Raw genomic sequence first — 21558 nt, 5'->3', positions numbered from 1 at the left:
GGTTTTAAACCAAATTAATAAAAATCAATTTAAAAAGAGACGTTTTTACATGAAAACAAACACACAAACGCTGGTTTATGTGCTGGTAACGGCAGCTGCTGCTCAGTAACTGATATTATGTCAGTGTCCACTATTCATTTTTAATTAATTAATTAATTATTAATTAATTAATTAATTTTGGCAAAGAGGCAAATCACACTAAAATATTCTTGGAAATATTTACACAATGGAAAAAATGACGTATATGTTGAGATTATAGAGGTTTGTATTTGTAGAAAGATGGACGCCATTAATGAGGGGAAACATGGGGCTGATAACTGAAAGACCAGTAATTAATTAGAGAAGTGGCCAGTAGGTGGGGCTGTAACGGGATGAGTTCTGTGTGCTATGCAGACATATATATGACAACATAAGGTGAACCCATATATAACCCAAGATGAGTTTTATTTATCCATTTATGTTATTTATTGTTATTGATACATCTACGTCTATTTGTCTAATATATTGGTTTGTACCATTTCATATACACATAAGAGATTAAGTTGAATAACAAATAAGACAATGTAATGATGGAAAATGATATAAGTTACAAACTCACACTGAGTTCTCAGTATTTCCAGACTCACTGAGGGAGTGAGAGTAAGAAACATCCATGTAAAGGTCAGTTTAGGTCTGATTCAGTCTCCTTCCCTGTAAACACGACTGGTTGAACCCGCTCATTCATTGTTCATCTGCGTAGTGTCTTTTACATGAGTGGGGGGACGTCGGGGTCGTCCACGAACCCTTCAGAGAGGACACCTGTGTCTGGTGAACCAGGTCTGGGCGTCTCCAGTGGACGTCCTCTGCTGCCCTGGTGCGTCACGATGTTGGTGAAGTCGACAGTGCGACGCTTCCCGGGGTCGACCTCCAGCTTCTCAGGGACACGATCGTCTCTGTGGGAAGACAGAATAATCTGAACTCAAGGTCTGTTTCAGGATTTTAATGACTAAGAGGTTTTTAGGATGATTCTGTTCAGGACAAAGTAAACTGATGAACATGTCATTCGTGGTCGCGGTCTCTTCTGAATCACTCTGACGTTTTCTGGAATCACTCTAAGAGGAATCAAAGTTGGGACACAGTTAAATAATGTGTTGGTTGAATCCTATAATGACTTTTATCAATGAAACCAGAATTAAATCAGACATAACTGGTGTCCAGAGCTCTGACTGGTTCTAAAGTTTAAAAGCTTTTCACATGTTTTGTCTGTTTGCGTGTGCTCTGGTCGTAGCGCCGACATTTCCTGTTCCTTCCTGGTGTCTTCTTAGTAATTTTCCATGTTTTGTGCGTCTCTTTCATCTTTTTCCGTCCATTTTGTGTCTGTGTTGTCAGTTTTGCCATATTCTAGTCGTATAGTGTCTCTTTTCTGTAGATTTCTGTTCCTCTGGTGTTTAAGTGTCTCCTGGTTGTTTTTCGTCACTTTGGTTTCACTCTGTGTCTCTTTTTTCCATCATTACCACAATAGTTTCTGGTCTTTTTTCTGACTCTTTTCATCTTCGCTGCATGAAGCTTTTTAGTCATTTGCATATTTGTGGATATTTTGTGCATCTCCCTGATTGTTTTACATATTTCCTACAATCATTTCATATCTCTGTAGTAATTTTTTCTCTGGGATGAACTTTTTGTTTTCCTGAGGGAACCATGTCTGAGGCTCCAGTGTTTCCTCTGGGCTAAAAGTTCTAAATGATGACGCCTTCAGGTTTTATTTGAGGAGTGAAAGTTCACCTGAAGAAAATGTGTTGGTTGAAGCTGTGACTGGTTCAAACAGATGCTTCTGTCCCATAAACCACCCAGAGGAACGACAGAGGGTTAAAACGCTGAGTGTTGGTCAGTCTCATCTCTTCAGACTCTCGTATATTTATTTGTGCAGTATTTGGTTTCTTATTTTTGTATCACTTTTATTCTTTTTGTATTTGGGATGCAGCACCACCACGACAACGTCCTTGAAGGATTAATAAATTATTCTGGTTGTGATTTATAAACGCTTCATGAAGACGTTGAAGGATCTTTAATATCGGCGTCTAAATGAGTCCGTCATCGACACCAGATGTTAAAATGTGTTCGCCGGTTTTAAACCAGATGTTCATTAACATTTCATTGTGTTAAAATATGTTTCAGATGGTGGGAAATAGTGGAAAATAGTTTCTCATCCAGAAAACTAGTTTCACTTTGTTTCAGCAACATTAGCAACTATTCACATATATCCTGTAGCGTTACTGTTTCCTAATTCCTTTGGATATATTAGAAACAAATTCCTTTTTTGTTTGACCTCTGTTATATAATTATTTCAGCCTTTACCTCCCAAGGATGAGAGGTGAACCATCTATAGATACATATAGATCTACACTGAGACATGGACTGAGAATCCTTCAGCTCATACATCAGCTGATCTCCTCCATTTATCCCAAACATTTATCTTCCTCTTTAAACTGTTAGCTACATATTTTGTCTAGTCTGACTGTTTAATTACTTTTAGCTACTTACATAATTTAGCTTTTTAAGCTAGTTAACTTCTTCTTTTAGCCTTTTTGCCGTTTTTCCCTTTACATTTAGCAAACGGCATAAACTATTAGCCTTTATTTAACCAGGACAGTTATGATGTTCTTTACCATTGATCATTTATTAATTTCATCCATCCCATCCAAATTTATTTTCCTAATACTTTTAGAGATATATGATGGAACTACTTTCCTCTGATTTGTTATGTTTCTGGGACCAGGACACCTGAGAAAAGAAACTGTTGTTCTCACATATTTTATTTTTCCACTAACTATAACTGTTCTTGTCTAATTTGACTGTTGGATTCACTTCTTTTAGCTTTTTCACCATTTTTCCATCACATTTATCAAATAATGTCATTGTAGCTGTGGCTTTCAATCATTTATACACATCTACTTCCAAAATCACTAATTTCAACCCTATTTATCCACCCCTACCATTTTCCCAGTGATTTTGGAGACGTATTAGAGAACTGATTTCTCTGTTTGGTCGAGGTAATCTTAGTTTGTCTCATGTAGAAGCATTAAATTAAGTTTTTGAAGCTTTAACCTATAAAGGATGAGTGGTGGAAGGTCTTCTAGAATCCTTAATCGACTTTATTTTAGATATTTCGTGACCTTTTTAGCAAATAATCCATTAGTTTGAACTTCTTCACCGTTTTTCCATCACATTTAGCAAACAACTGAAACTTGAAGCTACGGGTTTTAATTTATATATATCTACTTACATCTACTCACCATTTTCGCAGTACATTTCTAGATACATTAGAGATATTTACTTTACTTTATCTTAGTTTGGCTCACGGTGAAGCATTAAATTAAGTTTCAGAAGCCAACACTTATGAAAGATGAGCTTAATCGACTTTGTTTTAGATATATTGAGACCTTTTTAGCAAATAATCAATTAGTTTGAGCTTTTTCACGATTTTTTCCCTCACATTTAGCAAACATTTGTCAACTCGAAGCTACAGCATTTAATAATCTATCATGTACTTTAACCATTGATCCGTTACCTTCAGCAGCACTAGCAGTTTCAACCATCTAATCACGGATTAGATCAATGAATAAATGGCTCTCTGGTATATTTATCGGTATATATATCTAAGCGTGATTTAAACAGACCAATACCAGCCAATCAAACAAGCAGTTTCCATGGCATTGATATAAAAAAGTAAAACCCACAAACAATTCATCAAACTCTATATGCAGCGTTTTATTTTCCCACAGGAATCCTAATAGTTTCCTTCTACCCAGTTTAATTTAATCAGCGCCTATTGACTGTGACGGTGACACGTGGGTCAAGTTTAAAAGGCTTAAGAGAGTCCAAATGAGAACATGGAGGATAAATCTGTAGTTGATGCCGGTGCAGAGACGTCAGATCCTCCAAGATTTAACGTACGAGGTCGATAAAGAACCTGATATAGATGTAATATATGCTGCAGAGGCACGGCGCATGTGACGAGCAGTTAAACCCGCCGACTATAAATATGACTGTGCAAGCATGCGATGCAGTTTAAGGTGTTTCATTACATAAAGGCCAGTACCTGCATACATACATACGTATAAATCCAGCATCTGTCTCTGGCTTGGTTAGATTTCTCTTTAAAGTTCCTCCAGGTAAAATCATTTTTATCATTTCTGTTATACTGTTCAGATCATTTAATCATTTAATCATTATAACTCTCCTAAGCAGAAACAGTCAATTACCTTTAAAATTCATCTACATCACCTGCCTTTAAATTAAGACTCAAACTTTCTAAATCAGTCGTAGGAAAATAGCAAAATTTAACCAAAATCTGAAAAAATGCTCAAATTTAACAGCTCTCAAAATTTGCGTTTGTTTGACATAGTTCATCCAGTTTTCCTTCACCAGTTTATAATAAGTTTATAAATATCCAGCCCGGCATTTCATGTGGAAAAAAGAACGATAATTAGTATTAGATGCACCAATGTTTAGAGTTTTTTAAATCCTTTATGATTATGAAAAGGAGAAACTTCACAGATATTTGAGATGAATGTGTATTTAGATGATAGTGGAACATCTGGAAGGAAGATGGCGGCGCCCATTTTCCGCTGCACTTCAGCTTCAGTTTAACAGAAGGAAGTAGTTTGTAGTTTTGCTTGTTAGCATTTAAACACAAACCACAGCCTGGTATTAGCTCGGCAGATATTTATTATTTGGTCATAAACCAAAGGTCAAAGGTTCAGATGTTAAATCGTTTCTCAAGCTGCTGTTTGTCATTTTAAATCATTACAGTGACGGTAGCGACGTAGCATTAGCTGCGCTAGCATAGCTCCTGCTTCAGTATCTGCTGTGTGGGATGAGTCTATAACGTGTGCAGCACAGGCGAGAAAAAATAATAATAATAATAATGAAATGTGGTGATTTTCCAGGAGGAGCGTGGTTATTATAATTTAATCTCCTGGACAGCGTTCGACCATAAAGAGGCGGCAGGACGAGGAGTCCTTCATTACTGCCTGCGTTCGTGTTTATTGAGAGGGGAATAAAGCTGCTCACAGGACTGAACAGTAACAACACGCTCACTTCCACATTCATTCCTAACACAAAATCCACAAGCAGCCGCACAAATTACACAGAAACAAGGGAGACGGGTGATTTAGGCAATTTTCTCTCTGATAGAGAAGAAAACAAGCGTCTATTTTTACTGTGAATGGTTAGTAAATGTTTAAACTGGGTTTAAAGAGGAACTGCTGCTTGTATTGAAAAAATAATGATGATAATAGGATTCATATTCTGAATTGTGGCACAACTGAGATCATGGGAACTTTCGAAAAGTTATTTCACTTATTGGATTATTTGTAAATGAAGTATCTGTGAAATAACCAGTTTAAATCAGATACTTTTTATTTTTACTTAAGTAAGCTGCTCTCTGGGTTCTACAGACGGGTTAATGCACACAAGTATAGAAACAAGAAACTAGATCTGCAGCTAAAAGACAAACATGTTGAGTAAAATTAAAGTAAATGCTCCAATAAAGGTCAAAGAACTATTTCCCTATAATGTTAAGGAACCTCATATTCACTAGAGGATGCACCAACATTTAAACTGTAAAAAAAGAATTTGAAGAAGCAAAGAATCCTATTTTCAAAGAAATACGTCTTATATTTTGTTCAGAGACAAGAACTTTGTGCTTATTTTGAGAATTTCTGTCAAGCAAAAACTCATTGACATGTTTGATTGAATATAAGAATATTTAGCTTCTTTCCAGTAAATATTATTTTGAAATCTGGTTGCATCAAACACTAAAGCAGAAACTTTGCGTCCATTTCCGAAGACGTCAGTTGCTCAAATGAGTGAACTCGTTTACTAATTCTGTTAAATTTGTGAGTGTGTAACTGTATTTTCTTCATCTTTGAGTTTTTTGTTGATGCGTTGTGTCTCAAATCTATTAAATCATGTGTCTGAGAACCCAACAAAGCAGAACTTAACTCAGACTCTGGACATAAAAACGTCACTAGAAGAAGATGGCGGCGTCCATTAGCTACACGTCAGCTTCAGTTTCGTTTCGTTTTACAGCCGGATTAGCAGATAAAACGAGTGATCTGCAGCTAAAACACCAACAGGTTGAGGATATTTTGGGCTTTAAAGAGAAAAATGCTCCAATAGCAATAAACAAAATAGTGTGTTCAGATGCACCAGATGCGTCTCATTGGAGCGCTAACCTTTATAGCGACGTTCCCATCACAACTCATGTTCACTTTAAATAAAACACCAAAAACACAGCAGGTAAAAAGACGTCCTGGAAAATATTCATTCATGCACCTGGAGCTCAGTGTTTCCGGTCGTTTCCTCTGAAGCAGCAGAGCTGAACCCAAGCGATATCAATAATGCAGAGTGAGTAAACGGATGCTAATGTGAGGCTCGTGGACGTGTGCAGAAATCAAACTGTGACTAAGCTTTTATCAGGGCTGAGAGCCGGCGCAGGGTTATCGCTCTCACTTTGATAATGGAGTTGTAATTGAGTTGTAGCTCTTCTGTTTAGTGTCAGCGATTCCACACGGGATCATGTTTTTAGAGGGGGGGTGGAAATGAGCCGACATCGCAGGTCTGCTCATGTTCAGATAAGAACCAGACGAAACAGAAGAAACAGATGAAACAATAGAAACAGAAGAAACAGACGAAACAATAGAAACAGAAGAAACAGACGAAACAGACGAAACAGACAAAACAGATGAAACAATAGAAACAGAAGAAACAGAAGAAACAGAAGAAACAGAAGAAACAGACGAAACAGACGAAACAGAAGAAACAGAAGAAACTGAAGAAACAGACGAAACAGGTCAAAAGGACCCAGAGACTGAAGAGAGACAAGAGTCTGAATGTCTCCTCTAAGACCCTGAGCTCACACCTGGAGACAAGGAATTAAAACAAGGAAGGAAGGAAGGAAGGAAGTAAAGAGGGAAGGAAGAAAAGTAGGTAGGTAGGTAGGAAGGAAGGAAGGATGAAAGGAAGGTAGGTGAGTAGGTAGGAAGGAAGGATGAAAGGAAGGAAGGTAGGTAGGAAGGCAGGTAGGTAGGAAGGAAGGTAGGTAGGTAGGTAGGTAGGTAGGTAGGTAGGTAGGTAGGTAGGAAGGTAGGTAGGTAGGTAGGAAGGAAGGATGAAAGGACAGAAGGTAGGTAGGTAGGTAGGAAGGAAGGAAGGAAGGAAGGAAGGAAGGTAGTTAGTTAGGTAGGAAGGAAAGTATTATTTATTTCTTTATATTATTTATTTCTGTGTGATATATATTATTTCTGTGTGATATATTCTATATTATTTCTGTGTGATATATATTTGTATTATGAGTCGTCCTTTAATGACTGAAGCGTCAGTAACGTGTGAATCCTGATGACGCTGTGACTGAGCTGTAGCTCAGCTTCTCCTCTAATCGCCTCGTTACCGTTTCCTGTCTTTGCCTCCAGCTCCTAAATATCATCATTAACGTTTGTTGTGTCCTTCAGTCGCCCCCATCAGACCCGATAAGACCCGGTCCCGTCCTCAAGCCTCAAATTAAAGGTTTGATCAGAGCGCTGAGCCGCTATAGCTGCTGACTTATGGAGCTGTTTGGACGTGATTAGGGGCGACCTTTGACCCCCAGGCCGACACACAGATCCCTGCATTCGGCCTCAGGCGCCGGAGGACACGGGTCTGAAGGCCACCGACTAGAAATGAATTTAGTGGACGTGTTTGGTGAAATGGAATATCACACGTTATCTAAAAACCACAACTCACGGCACCGGGATTATTTCCCTGGTGGATTTAAAAGAAGGTTACAGGTCAAGGTTAAAATATGTGGTGGTGGAATTAAACCTCTGAGCAGCGCTGAGCTTAGCTTGAACTGAAGTAATAGAAGCTGTGGTTCAGACACAAAAATCAAATCCTTTAGTGATTTAAAAAAATAAACTGCACTTTTTTCACAATGTACATCTTCTTGGAGCAGCTCTACATCCTCTACGTCCTGATCTACCACCTCAACACACTAGGTACTAATCAACAACCTCCACACACTTCTTCTTCTTCTTCTGGGCTTTTAGGAGCTTTAACAGCAGCCTACCACCATAAAAACAGAAGAAGAAGACGTATGTGACTCTACAGGGACGTGGTTTTAATTTATGACCTAAAACGATCAGCTACTAAAGATCAGACTAATCTGAACCCTGTTTGTGAAAGTCTTTGAGCTTCTTTCCAGTCATTTTCCATCTTTGTGAGTTACTGCATCACTGGCTGTGTTTCCATTACGATTTTTTCACAAAATAAAAGCCCAATCCAATCCAATTACTATTTGTATGTTAAACTGTCATTCCCTCTTAGTGTCAACATCTTCTTCACATTAGGACTCTGGAGATGTCAGCCGCGTCCACAGGTTTAATAATGTTGGAAAAAACATTAATATCTAATCAACAAAATGTACTGATTTACATAAATAATACTGCAATGTTACAGCGCACACACCTTCAAATGTTCAAATAAACTAATATGTTTCAAAAGTCAACAACTGTCCAAGTATAAATAAAGGTAATAAAGTTATGAACTAAGAACTCACACTAAACTCCAAAGAATGAAGCCGGAAGTCAAACCCATCACTATGGTCACCTCAGTGTAATAACACATACTTCCTGTTTCTCGCTTAACTTCCTGTGACATCACCCTTGAAACCTACACCAGCATCCACCACTAGGTGCAGAAAAATAACAGCTGTAACAGCTGTTGTAACTCTGGTAAAGTCTCGTTTGTATGTGATATCCCATAATTCTCTTCTTCTGACCCCCTTCATCACCTCTGGTGACGGGAAAAAGCCTAAAAAGTGTTTCCATTGCCAGTTTTTACTGCGATAGCTACATTTAGCTCATTTCTAGGGGGATGAAAAGCTGTTGGAGCTGATGAATGTAGCTGGTTTTACTGAATGAAGATCGTCTACGAACACTTCACCAAACAGCCACACTGCTTCTTCTTCTTTGGTTTTTTGGGGTTGGCCAAACACCATTAAAACAAAGGAAGCAGCTTTTGTTTGGACCTTTAATGAAAGACTACAAAGACCCTCCTCATAGAAGCTCCCTTGTTCTCTAACCTCTGACCTCCACTAACTTTACAACAAATGGTTTTATCAATACTGCAGCATCTGCATCCATCCGTCTCCGGGAGGTTCTGGGTCTGATGATCTGATGATGAGGATGGTGCGTGGACCTCATTACCTGTGAGATATGACGACCAGCGGCCTCGGCCTCAGGTGACCACGTCCTAACTAGGGAGGACATTAGTGGAGGAGCCCTGGACTAATGACTCCATCCATCTCTCGCAGGGTGGTGCTTATGATTAGCTTCACCTGGAACCCAGATGAACCGGACCGGGTTATAAATCAGCAGCTCGCTCCACCTCTTTGTCGTTAATACACTGTGGAGTCGTTTGGCTTCGTTAAAGCCGAGTCGGTTAAAGACTCAATGTCTGTCACTGAATCTGCTGTAGGAGACGAACCGAGTCCGTCACTCATCATAAAAAACACCAGGAAGGAACCGGCACCGAGTTTAGACCCGTTTAAGTCTTTGAATATTCAAACAGTGACAGAATCTTTATCATATTTACTGAAGGATTTAAAGCAGATTCAGTCAGTGTTTGTTAAAAAGACGACAATAAATCACCGGTTAGATTCAGTGGAGCAACGTTCAGACCTGAGGATGGAAGCTTGCTTCCTTCCCTCCTTCCTTCCTTCCTTCCTTCCTTCCTTCCTTCCTTCCGTCCTTCATCCTGTTTCTTGCATTCCCTTACATCTTTCCTTTGTTGTCCTTCATGTTCCTCCCTCCCTCCCTCTCTTCCTTCCTTCCTTCCTTCCTAGGGTTCTACCTTCCTTCCTTCCTTCATTTGATTATTACTTATTTCCTTCCTCCCTCTCTTCCTTCCTTCCTTCCTTCCTTAGATTATTCCTTATTTCCTTCCTTCCTTCCTTCCTTCCTAGGTTTCTACCTTCCTTCCTTCCTTCGTTTGATTATTCCTTATTTCCTTTCTTCCTTCCTTCTTTCCTTGGGTCCTTCTTTCCTTCCTTCGTTTGATTATTCCTTCCTTCCTTCTTAGGGTCCTTCCTTCCTTCCTTCCTTTTAAAACTTAAATGTTTAATTTTAGCTGGGAGCTTCAGATCTGGTTTCCACGGTTTAAGCGACACTTACATCGTATTTATTCCTCAGGCTCAAAATTCATTCTGCTGCAGCTCAAATAATCAGGACCTGAAGTCATGACGTGAACCAGGTCTGAATGAGGCCGGTTCATCCGTTACCAGAGCGAAGGAAACCAGACCACTGGCTGATGAGAGTCTCCCACAGACGAGACACAAACACATTCAGATACAGGGCAGAATCAGCCTGAAGCCTGATATGAACAGAGTGAAGACGAGTCCAGTGGAGTAATTTACTGTAGAGTCGTCCCCGTGTGAGGCTGCAGCTCTGGTCAAGGTTATCTGAGCGCGGCGTTCGGCCATTAGCACGAAGGCTAACGCGGCCAGTAAAATGAATCATTCAGACTGTTTAATATACAACAGGCAACAGTAATTAAGACAACGGGGACCTGATAAGACCGAGGCTGTTTTAATATGTGCGCATCCAACTCGAGGCCAAACAAAGACCAGCGAGTGACTGTGATTAATTCATCGTAACCGCGAGCAGAAACATAAGCAGAAGTGGCCTTTTAATAACGACAAAAAACTCTGGTAGACGGCGTTTAAACTGTGTCATGTCTCCTGAATTAACGTCAGAAACGCAGCAATTTATGACTTTTTCATAAACTGGGATTTATTGGAATTGGAATTGTTCTTTTTCTGTCACATCTCATTGATTTGACTGCGATAAAATACCAGGATTTGGCAGATAAATGACTGTTTAGACGTCTTTCTGAAGGCGTCTTAGAGGCTGAGGACATGTTCATTTTCCGTCCCGTATCGTGAGGTTTTTAGCTGTAGAGCATCCAGAGCGTCTCTAACCTTTTATTGTCCTCCGACGAGCTGCTGCGTCTGATTTCTCTCGCTCTGTGTGGACGTGGGACGGACTTCATCACTTTGATTTCACCTTCAGCCTAAAAGGAGGAAGGAGAAAATTAAATGAAACGTGTTTTTTATTTTTTTCCTGCAGATTTCTGACCCGTTTACTGGCACCGTGGCGCCGGCTGTATCTGAAGCATATGGAGGATTAATAGTCGCAGCCGTGACTCTGCAGCGTCAGCACCTGCCTCAATCTTTATAGACACTATAAACAGGTCCTTCATTAAAAGTCAGAGTGCAAAATGTCAGATTTTAACAAGCAGGAGCACAACAATCGCAAAGAGCATCATTTTATTGAGAAGTATTGTAACTACAGGAGGAAAAGAACCGTTTCTGATTGGATATAGTTCCTGTTACAACATGATAATAACACATTATTTTAAACTAGGCATCAAACCATCAGTCAAGAATTTCTCCTGATAAACTTCTAAACACATTCTAACACGTTAGCTATTAATGAAGAACCCGTTTTAAACTTTTAAATAATGATAGTACTCGTGGCAGAAGTTCAGCTTTGTTCTACGGTTGTGTCTATAACAGAGGAAACACCACAGACCCGCCGGCCAGTGGGTTTGAACCAACGACCCTCATGCTGTGATGCTAACCACTGCTAATGGTGGCTAACACCAACTAAGAGTGGTTTAAATTTAGAGGAGGTTTATATGTGTACAAACAAACTGCAGGAAAGCAGCGCTGCCATTAGCTTTCGCCATTAGCTTCACCATTAGCTTCACCATCAGCTTCACCATTAGCTTCACCATTAGCTTCACCATTAGCTTCGCCATTAGCTTCACCATTAGCTTCACCATTAGCTTCACCATTAACTTTCACCATTAGCTTCAGCAGTTTTCCCTTTAACTTTCACCATTAGCTTCACCATTAGCTTCACCTTTAACTTTCACCATTAGCTTCGCCATTAGCTTCGCCATTAGTTTCACCATTAGTTTCACCATTAGCCATTTGACTTACAGGTTCTAACCACCAACAAAACATCACATTAAAATCACTGTAATAGTCCAAATATTCAGCAGTAAATACACATACGACAGGTTTTAATTTTATTAAAAAATTAACCTTTCTCTTTTTGGATTCTTTCCTCTGTAAGATGAATTATTTACAACCACAAGTGTTTCCCAATCATCTATGTAATGAATTTCCTCACTTTTGATGTTTGGGCTTTTTGTTTTAATAAACACTGCAGAACATGGCCAATGAGTGGTTGCAGCCGTAATCACAATCGTCCAGAACATGTTAATCCAGCTAATGAACAGATTATCTTGACATTTCAACAAATCCAGGCTAAAAAGAGCTTTGCTAACTTCCTGTATAACCACTTGTTCTCAGATGGGCCTATAAGTTGTTGGTTGCTTCCACTAGAAATGTACTTTCATGGCATGTTAAGCCAAGAGCTCATGACGTTCCCAGAAAACTTCCCCCTCAGCGGAACAACGTTGTTGAGTTGAGGTTTGATCCGTAAAGTTTCTTCACCCCAGCAGCCTGTTAAAAGTTCTCCTGCTGCTGTAACGGTACGTACCCGGGGCATCGTCAGGACCAGGTGTCCGGTGGTTTGGGACCTCTGAGCTGTCGAACTGTCCGGCTTCACTTCAGCCGGCAGAACTATCTGAAACATCTGCAGAGTAAATTATTCACAAGTTTAATTAGCGAGATTAATGCAGTGGACGGACGCCGACGCCGTCCCAGTGTGTCAAATGACTTTAATCATTAGTGGGGTCTTTTTTTAGATGCACTTTCCAGAAAGGACTTGGCGAGAGTGACCAGAATAGCTCCGAGTGAGAACAGCGGTGATCAATCAATCCTGTGAGAAACTAAAATGAACCGCGTGGGACGACGAATTGGAGATAAAATGAACTTTAGTTTCTGTGGGGGAATCCACGCTGAGAAGGAAAACTCTGAAGTCGTCCTCCAACTCTCAGCGCCCGACGTGATAAACATCCCACACAGATGTTCCTGTAAATCAGCTCTTATTAAAAAGGGGAATTTTAAAGGGTTCATCTGATGTATCACAGCGTAAATCACCCGACCCGTCCATTCAGACTGACTCCTGGTATAAAACAAGCATCCATAAATACTCCAGGGAAGTAGCAGAGTCATTTCGTGAGGACCTAAAGAGCTGTATTCAAATGAGACAATATTTCCTCAGAGGACGGACGCCTGGAAGGAAACTCTCTACAGCCTCATACATCCAAAGTTTCTAAACTTCTACAGATCCTTTTCGGGTTTGACGAGAAAACAAAAAGAGTGTTCATGCTCCTTGGACGGCTGCCATTTTGGGAGTAAAATAATAAATGAAAAAATAAACTTCAACGCCGGGGAAATGACTTTCCAGCAGGTGCAATAAACTTCCCCCGTAAATGTATCAGAAATGCCGATGTCAGAAGCCGGTCTGATGATTCAGCAGAGTGCGACGGCCTTTTATTTGCTCTAAATCTGACCCTTCATCACTCACGCTTCGTCCCCAACGAGCAGCGAGCGGCGTCTTCGTGAACTCTCGGATGAATCACTACGAACAGCTGCCACATAACGGCAGCAGATTGAAGAGTTTAGATGTTCAGGCGTATAACCGACTATTAAAACAGTCAGCAAAGGTAACGGCAAGGACCGACACTTTACAAGATATACAGCAGTCAGCCATAACATTATGACCATCATGGTACCTGTCAGTAACTGCGTTTCCATTATTCCTAGAAATGTGCAAAACTGGGAATGGAAACTTTTCTTAAAACTCTCAAATATCTGAATCTAAAACATTTCTACGCTCTCATGAGGTGGTTTTTCAGACGCAATGATATAAACGTTTACCTCCAAAGTGCAATGGAAACACTTTCTTGCATGTTCCCGTCACCAGAGATGACGCAGGAGGTCATGTGACCAGTTTATTTATGGTCCATCTTCCTCAAAGTGAAGTTGAGAATTTAAGAGAATTATGGGATATCGTGCAAAGACGACACTTTACGAGAGTTACAGCTCATTCACAAAACACCTTTAAGGAAATATCGGAAATGTTGCTTTTATTTTGTGAAAAACAGAAACGCAGCTAATGATATATTAGGTTGAACGTTTTATCCTCACTTTACTGGGGAACACGTGGCACCAAGATGCATTATGGGAAGAAGACAAGTCGGCAGACGTAGTGTGAAGCTTTGACCCATTAACGGGGATGTTGTTCTGACATGTAGCACCTACCAAAGCACCTACATCCAGAAGAAAACAAAGTAGAAACAAAGGGATCTGGACGTTCTTGAGGATGTGTCCACCAAGTCTTCATTTGACTAGAGTCTGTTAAGGACCAGATACGACAACATCCACAGATGTTCCTATTCAAAGCCCCGACTCCCCACCACCTCTTTAGAACTAAAGACTGGGATGAAACACCTTCAGTGTCCAGTTGTCTTTCTTTCTTTCAGCCTGTTTTTTTTTTTTTATTTTGGATAAACTATGACATATAATGACTGAGACATTCAAGTTGTCCCACATAAAGTTCTACCCATACTTTATTAACGTGTCTAAGAAATATACTTGTGACATAAGTACCGGAGTTATTGCGTAAAAGACAACTTATTAACAAGTTGTGCATCAGAAGGATGATTAATTTTGCCCAAAGTGAGAATGGGTATAATACAGAGAACAGTTCTGTAGCTGTGGACGGTTGTTCTCTGGAAGCTCATATTGCTCATGAAAATAATAAAGTTAGATTCAAAGTTAAAACTATATCTTTTAGTAACGAATTATTATTTAACATAGTCCATATTGTGTAATTGTAGTCAGCTTATACTCTTTTTGGAATTAATGTGTGTACAAATGGTCAAAATAGAATGAGGCAATTTCAGATAGTAAATTATGTTTATAAGACTCTTTGTGTATTAATATTATATTATTTAAGGTAGTACTGGAGTATGGAACGAAATTTGAGTGCGGAAAATGAGTTAAGGGATTTGTAAATCTGTAACGTCCATCAGATTTTCCTCTGTGTTTCATTTATCACTAAGGGAGCTGTTGTTGTGTAGTTGTTGTTATGTGTAAGTGCATGTTTTCTGGATGTCAGGACGAATAGGCTGTTAGCAGCTGGTGCTAATAGGGATCTAATAAAGAAAGATAGAATATCCACCCATTCCAATGGTTCAGGATCTATTGGTAAGTTCTGTCTCAGATCTTGGTGTCAGATGCTAAAGTACACCTCCAGACTGTGGTCATAATGTTACGGCTGATCGGTGTATATGGTATTTTATGTGAATGGCTGAAGGAAACGAAGTCGACGCATCAGATTTAAGGGCCGAGTCTCTGCTGCTGCCCGTAGAAACAGAATTAATGAGCTGAGGTCGACCTTAGAACGATGGGTTGTGAGGATTTAAAGCTCGGGCACGTACCTTTCCTTTGACGCTGACTCTGGCGTACGTCGGCTGAACGTCCACGTCCATCAGAGAGGTGTCCATGTGTCTGTGTGAGGAGCTCCAGGTTAATTCATATGAACAGGAAGTATGTTCTATCTGTTTACACTTGTTTCTGAAACATTTAAAGATTTGCTCTAGTGAAGAGTCCAATCACTGGGACCAATAAAGAATCCACCTACACAAAAATAAACAGTTTACAGATAAAGCTGCTCTGTTAATGGTTTTTGTGAAGGAGCTAAAACTAATATATGGAGATAAAACCTACGAGGAAATGTTGACGAGTCCAGACTGATACTGACTGAGTTAAACTAACCATGGAGACGGGATTCAAATTTCAGATACTTATAAATAAAAGCTTAAATAAAATGGTCAAAGACGAGAAAAATTCGTATTGTTATTTAGTCTAAAGAGGAAAATGAATGTTATTTGTTGAAGTTTGACAAAAATGCAGCGACTCCTCTTCAGATAAAACTATGAAAGATCAAAATGACTAAAAAGACGTAAGAGTATTTTTGTCTGAAGACTAATCAGCGGTTTAGTATTTCCGTCTGTTTCTTCATCTTTTTTTGGATCAATGAAGAATCAGTTCAGATATACAGACATTTGTACGACTCGTCTTTGGTGAAAGTTTTAATCGCCTTTGTTGAAAGTGAAGCAGGAAGTAGAAACAAAAATGAACCCAACTGGTAAAAAAGACAGCGCCGACTAGTGTCTAGGTGGAGTTATTACAAAGTGAGACAGACTGACGAGGTACAAGTAGAAATAATGCCTGTTCTTCTGAAATGGTGCCGCTTCTTAAAGAATGAAAACATACAAACTTGGTTGAAAAATGTGCCTTTTTTTTAGCCATTTTGTGACGTGAAAGTTGAACAGAATATTAATATAAATGATATAAATACAACTAAAATTAAGAAATAACTGAACCAATATAAACTAAATAATAAACCAGAGTCGTGGGGTCTGTCAGGCATCAGAGATGCTACATCTCTGGTCTTTTAATAAAATACTATGTGTGGTCAGATGTTGAACCCAATTCCAGGTGTTTCCTCCTTGTTGCATCTTTAGAGCTGAAGTCCAGACAAACTGTAGACAAACGTCTGGTCTTAGACATTTTGAAGGTTCACTTCCATCCATGCAGGAGAAAAACTGACGTGATGTCACAGCAATAGAGCTAAGGAGGCTAAGCTAATTAAAAACTCACTGGCACCAAATGGCTACCATTAGCACGAGCACCGTTAGCATCATGGTACCCAGTATCGGTACCCATCCCTAGTCGTGAAAGACCTCAAAACAAAAAGTAGTTTACTACTTACATAAGTTGTCATAAGAAACTATTTGCAGGTTATTCATGGAGAACTTTAAGAATCAAAGAGAATAGTGAGGATCCAGAACTGAGCAGTTCTTTCTTTCTACCAGGACAGTTTACTGCCAGACAGCGGTGGTGGAAAATCCACTATGGAGAGAAGTTGTCCTGGAGTTTCTCTGTTGGGGCCTGATTCTCTTTACTTGACTAAGAAACAACAAAACAACATTTCTGTTGTGTTAAATAATAAATATCAGCCTTCCGTGAGTCAGAAAGATCTTTCCAGCTTGTTCCAAACTCTGGATCATGTCCCCCGGTTCATGGACCAGTGGTCGGTAGAGATCCATTAGAGACAACTTATCTTAGAATAACAAGATACACGACTGTATAAAACACAAGTTTCCTTCAGGTATAATTCTGGTAAAAGAAGCTGCTGAGAGTTTCTACCTGAACACTGCCAGGTCCAAGACAATCGTGTTGTTGTCTTCATCTTCTGTCAGAGAGAAGTCCAGCCTGTTAGCGAACACAGGAACAGAGAGGAAGGATTCAGATAAAGCCGGACTAAACGGGTCTATGGGGGGGGGGGGGGCTGTAGGCGGAGGAGGACCATGTTCATTGAGAGAATATGGATAAAATCAAGACTTTCCAGCCTCATTCTCACTGATCTACTTTATTTGGTCAGTGGATTCATTGAGTAAACGCCTTTTCTCATTTAAAGCGGCTCTAAAGTGTCCTGATGATGTCTGGAGTGTTTTTTTCAGCCTGGCTGCAGCCGACCGTAGCGTCCTGTCTCCGCGCCGCTGTAACGTGATCTATCATACGGCGAATACATTCCTGACCTGAGTGTGTCCTCAGCTCAGATTGCAAATGAAATCAGCCGTGTTTTCAGGCCTCGACCCCTGTGGCCTTGCTCTGGATATAAACCTCTGGCTAATGGAGGGAGACGCAGCTATTGGGTTCCCCCTCCATCCACCACCCCATCCACCCCCCCTCCACTTCCCCATCCACCTCCACCTCGAAGATGGCGGGCGAGCCAATCTAGAGCGAGAGATTAAAATCCAAACTAATAAAGCGAACACACGGGACCTGGGAACAGGAAATCAGACGGAGCTGCTGTTGTTTGCTGGTGATTGGATGCGTCCTGGTCCCGTTCCAGCTGAACACAACTACAACCAATTATGTTGCCTTTCTGTCGCATTTGCCGAGGTCGACCGAGTAGATTGGGTCGATTTTAGTCCATCACAGCGGTGCTGTGCTGAAAACAATCAGGGCGGAGGCTCAGATAATGTCCTTCATTCAGCATCGGCTCAAAAATACGTCACAAAAGGATTTATTTACAAATTCAACCCACAAGTGACGATGCCACGGTTTTAACTACCGTGTCACAAAGCTGTCATTTGGTTTAAAAAATATAAAAAAAGAAACTGCATTTAAAGGAGAAGATTAAGTAGAAACAATAAGCGCAAAGCAAACTTGAAGATATGAAGTTGAAGAAAGACAGACACCCCTAACTAAGAGACAACATCGATCTGTCCTTTGTCTCTCTTTTTGGACTGAACTCAGTAGCTTAGAGTATTAGGGCCAACGATGAGAAAAAAAAAGAGGAGGTAGAATTAATTGTTCATCATACACTTTGAGAAAAAAGTCAAAATTTTGAGAAAAAGTCAAAAGTCGAAATACATCGTCATAAAGTAGACCTTCAAGTCAGCAGTACTGCATGCACGATGAAAGAAACATCTGCCTCCTCTATTTTTTTCTCCTAGGTGGCCCTGATACTCTTCCCTAAGACAAACCTTGTGTTAAGTGTCAAGAAGCATCTCAGTATTCACTAAAGAAAATACATTCTGGCCCACGAATCACTTAAATTACTGTGTGGAGGTTTGGGGCCAAAACTATAAATGTCATAAGGAGAATTCATAATTCCAGTCTGTGCAGCTTTCTAGAAATACCTAAATGGATCATATTACTTGTCTATTTACAGGTTTGGCTGAAGGTGAAGACTTTTACGGCCGTCTTTTGCAAACTAAAATCGAGATCTTCATTCAGGTGAACATGACGTAATCATCGGCGTATTGATTGATCTCAGGTTTGGGAGTTTTGGTCCTGATATACTTCTGGGTACGGACTGGAAAGTAAAAGTTTGTTTTTTGATGAGTTTGTACAACAAAACAATGATTTCCAGAAGTTGAATTGTTGCCAGTTTTTTGTTGCAGGAGTAATATAAATAATTAAGAATTATTGAAATTGTATTTGCCGTGTTTTGTTGTTAAGCTGTTTTCTGCTACTTTGAGTAAAATGTAGTAAAAATGAAGTCAGATTTCCTTCATACTTGGGCTCGTTGACGTTCATGACTCGCCCGTCGGCGGTGATCAGCGTCCTCGGTGGATTCTTCTTCTTCGTCATCGTCTTCTGCTTCTCCCTGCAGAGAAACAACTCAACGTGAGAGGAAACTCTGGTACATGTGAGTGATGACGGCCTCTGAGTTATGAGATGTGTGGGGTCAAGGAGAGAGCCGCCATAAACACAGAGGGAAATCCAGACTGGACGAAAACGGTTTTCAGACAACGTTTAAAATAAGTGCAGGTCTGTAGGGAGTAAGGAAGTAGAAGGAAATAAAAGTAACAGTGTCTCTATATCATCTGAAACATAATGCTACACCAGAGCTGCACAACTCATCCAGGAACAAACTTTGTTCAGTACTTAAACTGTGTTCACTGTCGGCTAGAAACCAATCAAACAGGACATTTAGATCTGGAACCATTCATCAACTTTGTAAATATGTAGATTTGCATCGGCTCTAAAGGATAATACAGACACATTCCAATTTATAATAAGTTAAAGGTTTTAATAGTAAACCAAAAGATTAATCGACTGCTCAGAAACTGGTTTGTTAATCATTTGTTACAGCCTTAAATTTATCATTTATAGAGTTGGAGCAACTACACTGATAAGCCACAACATTATTATTAATTATCTTTTACTTTCAACTATTTATTTTTTTTGGTTTTGTGTTTAACATGGAAGTGAAAGTATTCATAAGAATAAAGTGGCTTCAGCATTCAAATGATTACTGGTATCAAAGGATCCCAACCCTCCTATTGTTGTTATAAGCAATAACAATAATAATAATATTTAAAGTGCTTCACATACCTCTTCTCCATTCCTATACCTTGTATAAATCATCTCTTTATACTGCTTTCCAAATTGTGTAACATTTCCACTGTGCCTGATTTCCTCACCCAGTTTGTTCCATAAAATCACCCCACAAACAGATACACACATGCTTTTGTGTGTTGTGCGAAAGCAACGTTTAAATGTTTAAAAGTTTAAATTCCCTGAGATAATTTGCTTTTGTAAGTGTTTCCCCAGACGTCCACGCAGTAATCTAAATATGGTTAATAACAGAGAGCAGTATAGAATATGTAATGTTTTACGGTCCAGTATATCTCTCACTTTTCCCACTATTCCAATATTCTTTGCTAATTTATTACGTACATAGTTAAATGAGGTTTCCAGCAGATTTATATGTCAATGCTCTTCGCCATTCATTCTTCATTCTTGCATTAGTCACATCTGCTCTAAAGACAACTTTAAGTTGTATCAAGCTGCGTCGAACACAAGAGGAGGATGAATGAATTAACCTAAACACCGTCTCCAGTTTGTCGTCTTTCCCATAATCTCCGAACATCGTGCAGTGAGCGAGGAATGATTTCACATATAGTTTTATAAAGAGCAGAAATCAGACCTTTGCAGTACATTAATTAGCTTTTAATTAACTTTAATTAACACTACCTGGCACCTCTTCCTCTACTGATTTCATGCTGTTCCATTATACGTTTTAATTAACTTCTACTTCTGCATTTTATTACCCTTTCATTTATGGTTTTTGTTAAATCGGCTGCAAATCTCAGAGAGCGAGTAACAGCTAAAGATCAGTGACTCCCATCAACAACGCTCTGCTCCACTGCCAAGAGCTGCTCTTATATCTCTTTATCTGCTTGTTGCCATGTTTTTAAATGTTCTTATGTTTAATGTTCTTTCTTTTATTGTGAAACACGTTGAGCTGCAGTGTCGTATGAAAATTAACTTTAAATGGACAAAATGAACACGTATGTCACACCTTCAATCCAAAATCATCTCGTCTTCCCACATCCAACCTCACAGCACCGAACCATAGATCCATGAGACGATTTACAGCCTTTTAAATTCAAACGAGCTCACATGGGAAAGAGCTTAATACCTGCAGCCACAATCCCCCAAACAACAGACCCCCACAACGTCTTTGTCCTCTATTATGTCCATGTCCACCACTTTAAATATGTACAGTCAAGTGGAAACAAGTCTCCTTTCTGGGACAAATAAAGGGATAAGACATAGTTTAATATTAAATGCACAACGATGATAATAATGTATATTTATAAGTAGCACTAGGCCGAGTTTAGGTAGGTTGGGTCTTAATCTCTCCACCAGTTTGAGGCCCCTCCCCTCAAAGACCCAAATATGGTTCCTTCGCCCCATAAGGGGTTAAAGTGGAGCCGGTGCATTTTCCCACAGACCTCCACCTCGGAGTGAGAAGTTGTACTGTACTCTCATCACCATCTGCTGCACCCAGCTCCCTCCATTAGCCACGTGAAGCCGCGACGCAGGGAAACACACACTTCACACCCATCCATCTCTTAAACCCGCTGAGCAGCAGATGAGCTGTTTAGGACCTCGGCCGCCGTTACATCAGCCTCCGAGAGGGATGGAAACTCACGCAGCCTTCAATCTGCTCGACTCAAGGATGTTTTTAT

The 21558-nt window shown here is 39.8% G+C and overlaps 1 protein-coding gene across 1 annotated transcript in view; it reads right to left on the bottom strand.

Annotated features, from left to right (window-relative positions):
- Positions 1-425: 425 nt before the first annotated feature.
- dnaaf11 (dynein axonemal assembly factor 11) overlaps positions 426-21558 on the bottom strand; it is a 32295-nt gene continuing 11162 nt past the window's right edge. Inside the window, exons 8-13 of the mRNA XM_047589947.1 lie at positions 19095-19184; positions 17213-17278; positions 15439-15508; positions 12588-12683; positions 10997-11088; positions 426-932 (exon numbers count right to left, since the gene is read on the bottom strand). Of these exons, the coding sequence (XP_047445903.1) occupies positions 746-932; positions 10997-11088; positions 12588-12683; positions 15439-15508; positions 17213-17278; positions 19095-19184 (601 nt within the window). The 3' untranslated portion in view covers positions 426-745. The remainder of the gene's footprint in view (positions 933-10996; positions 11089-12587; positions 12684-15438; positions 15509-17212; positions 17279-19094; positions 19185-21558) is intronic.

Source organism: Mugil cephalus, chromosome 7 (genome assembly GCF_022458985.1).
Source record: "Mugil cephalus isolate CIBA_MC_2020 chromosome 7, CIBA_Mcephalus_1.1, whole genome shotgun sequence".
Lineage (NCBI taxonomy): Eukaryota > Metazoa > Chordata > Actinopteri > Mugiliformes > Mugilidae > Mugil > Mugil cephalus.
Note: the sequence above shows the minus strand (reverse complement) of the source record. Positions and strands in the feature narration are given on the sequence as shown.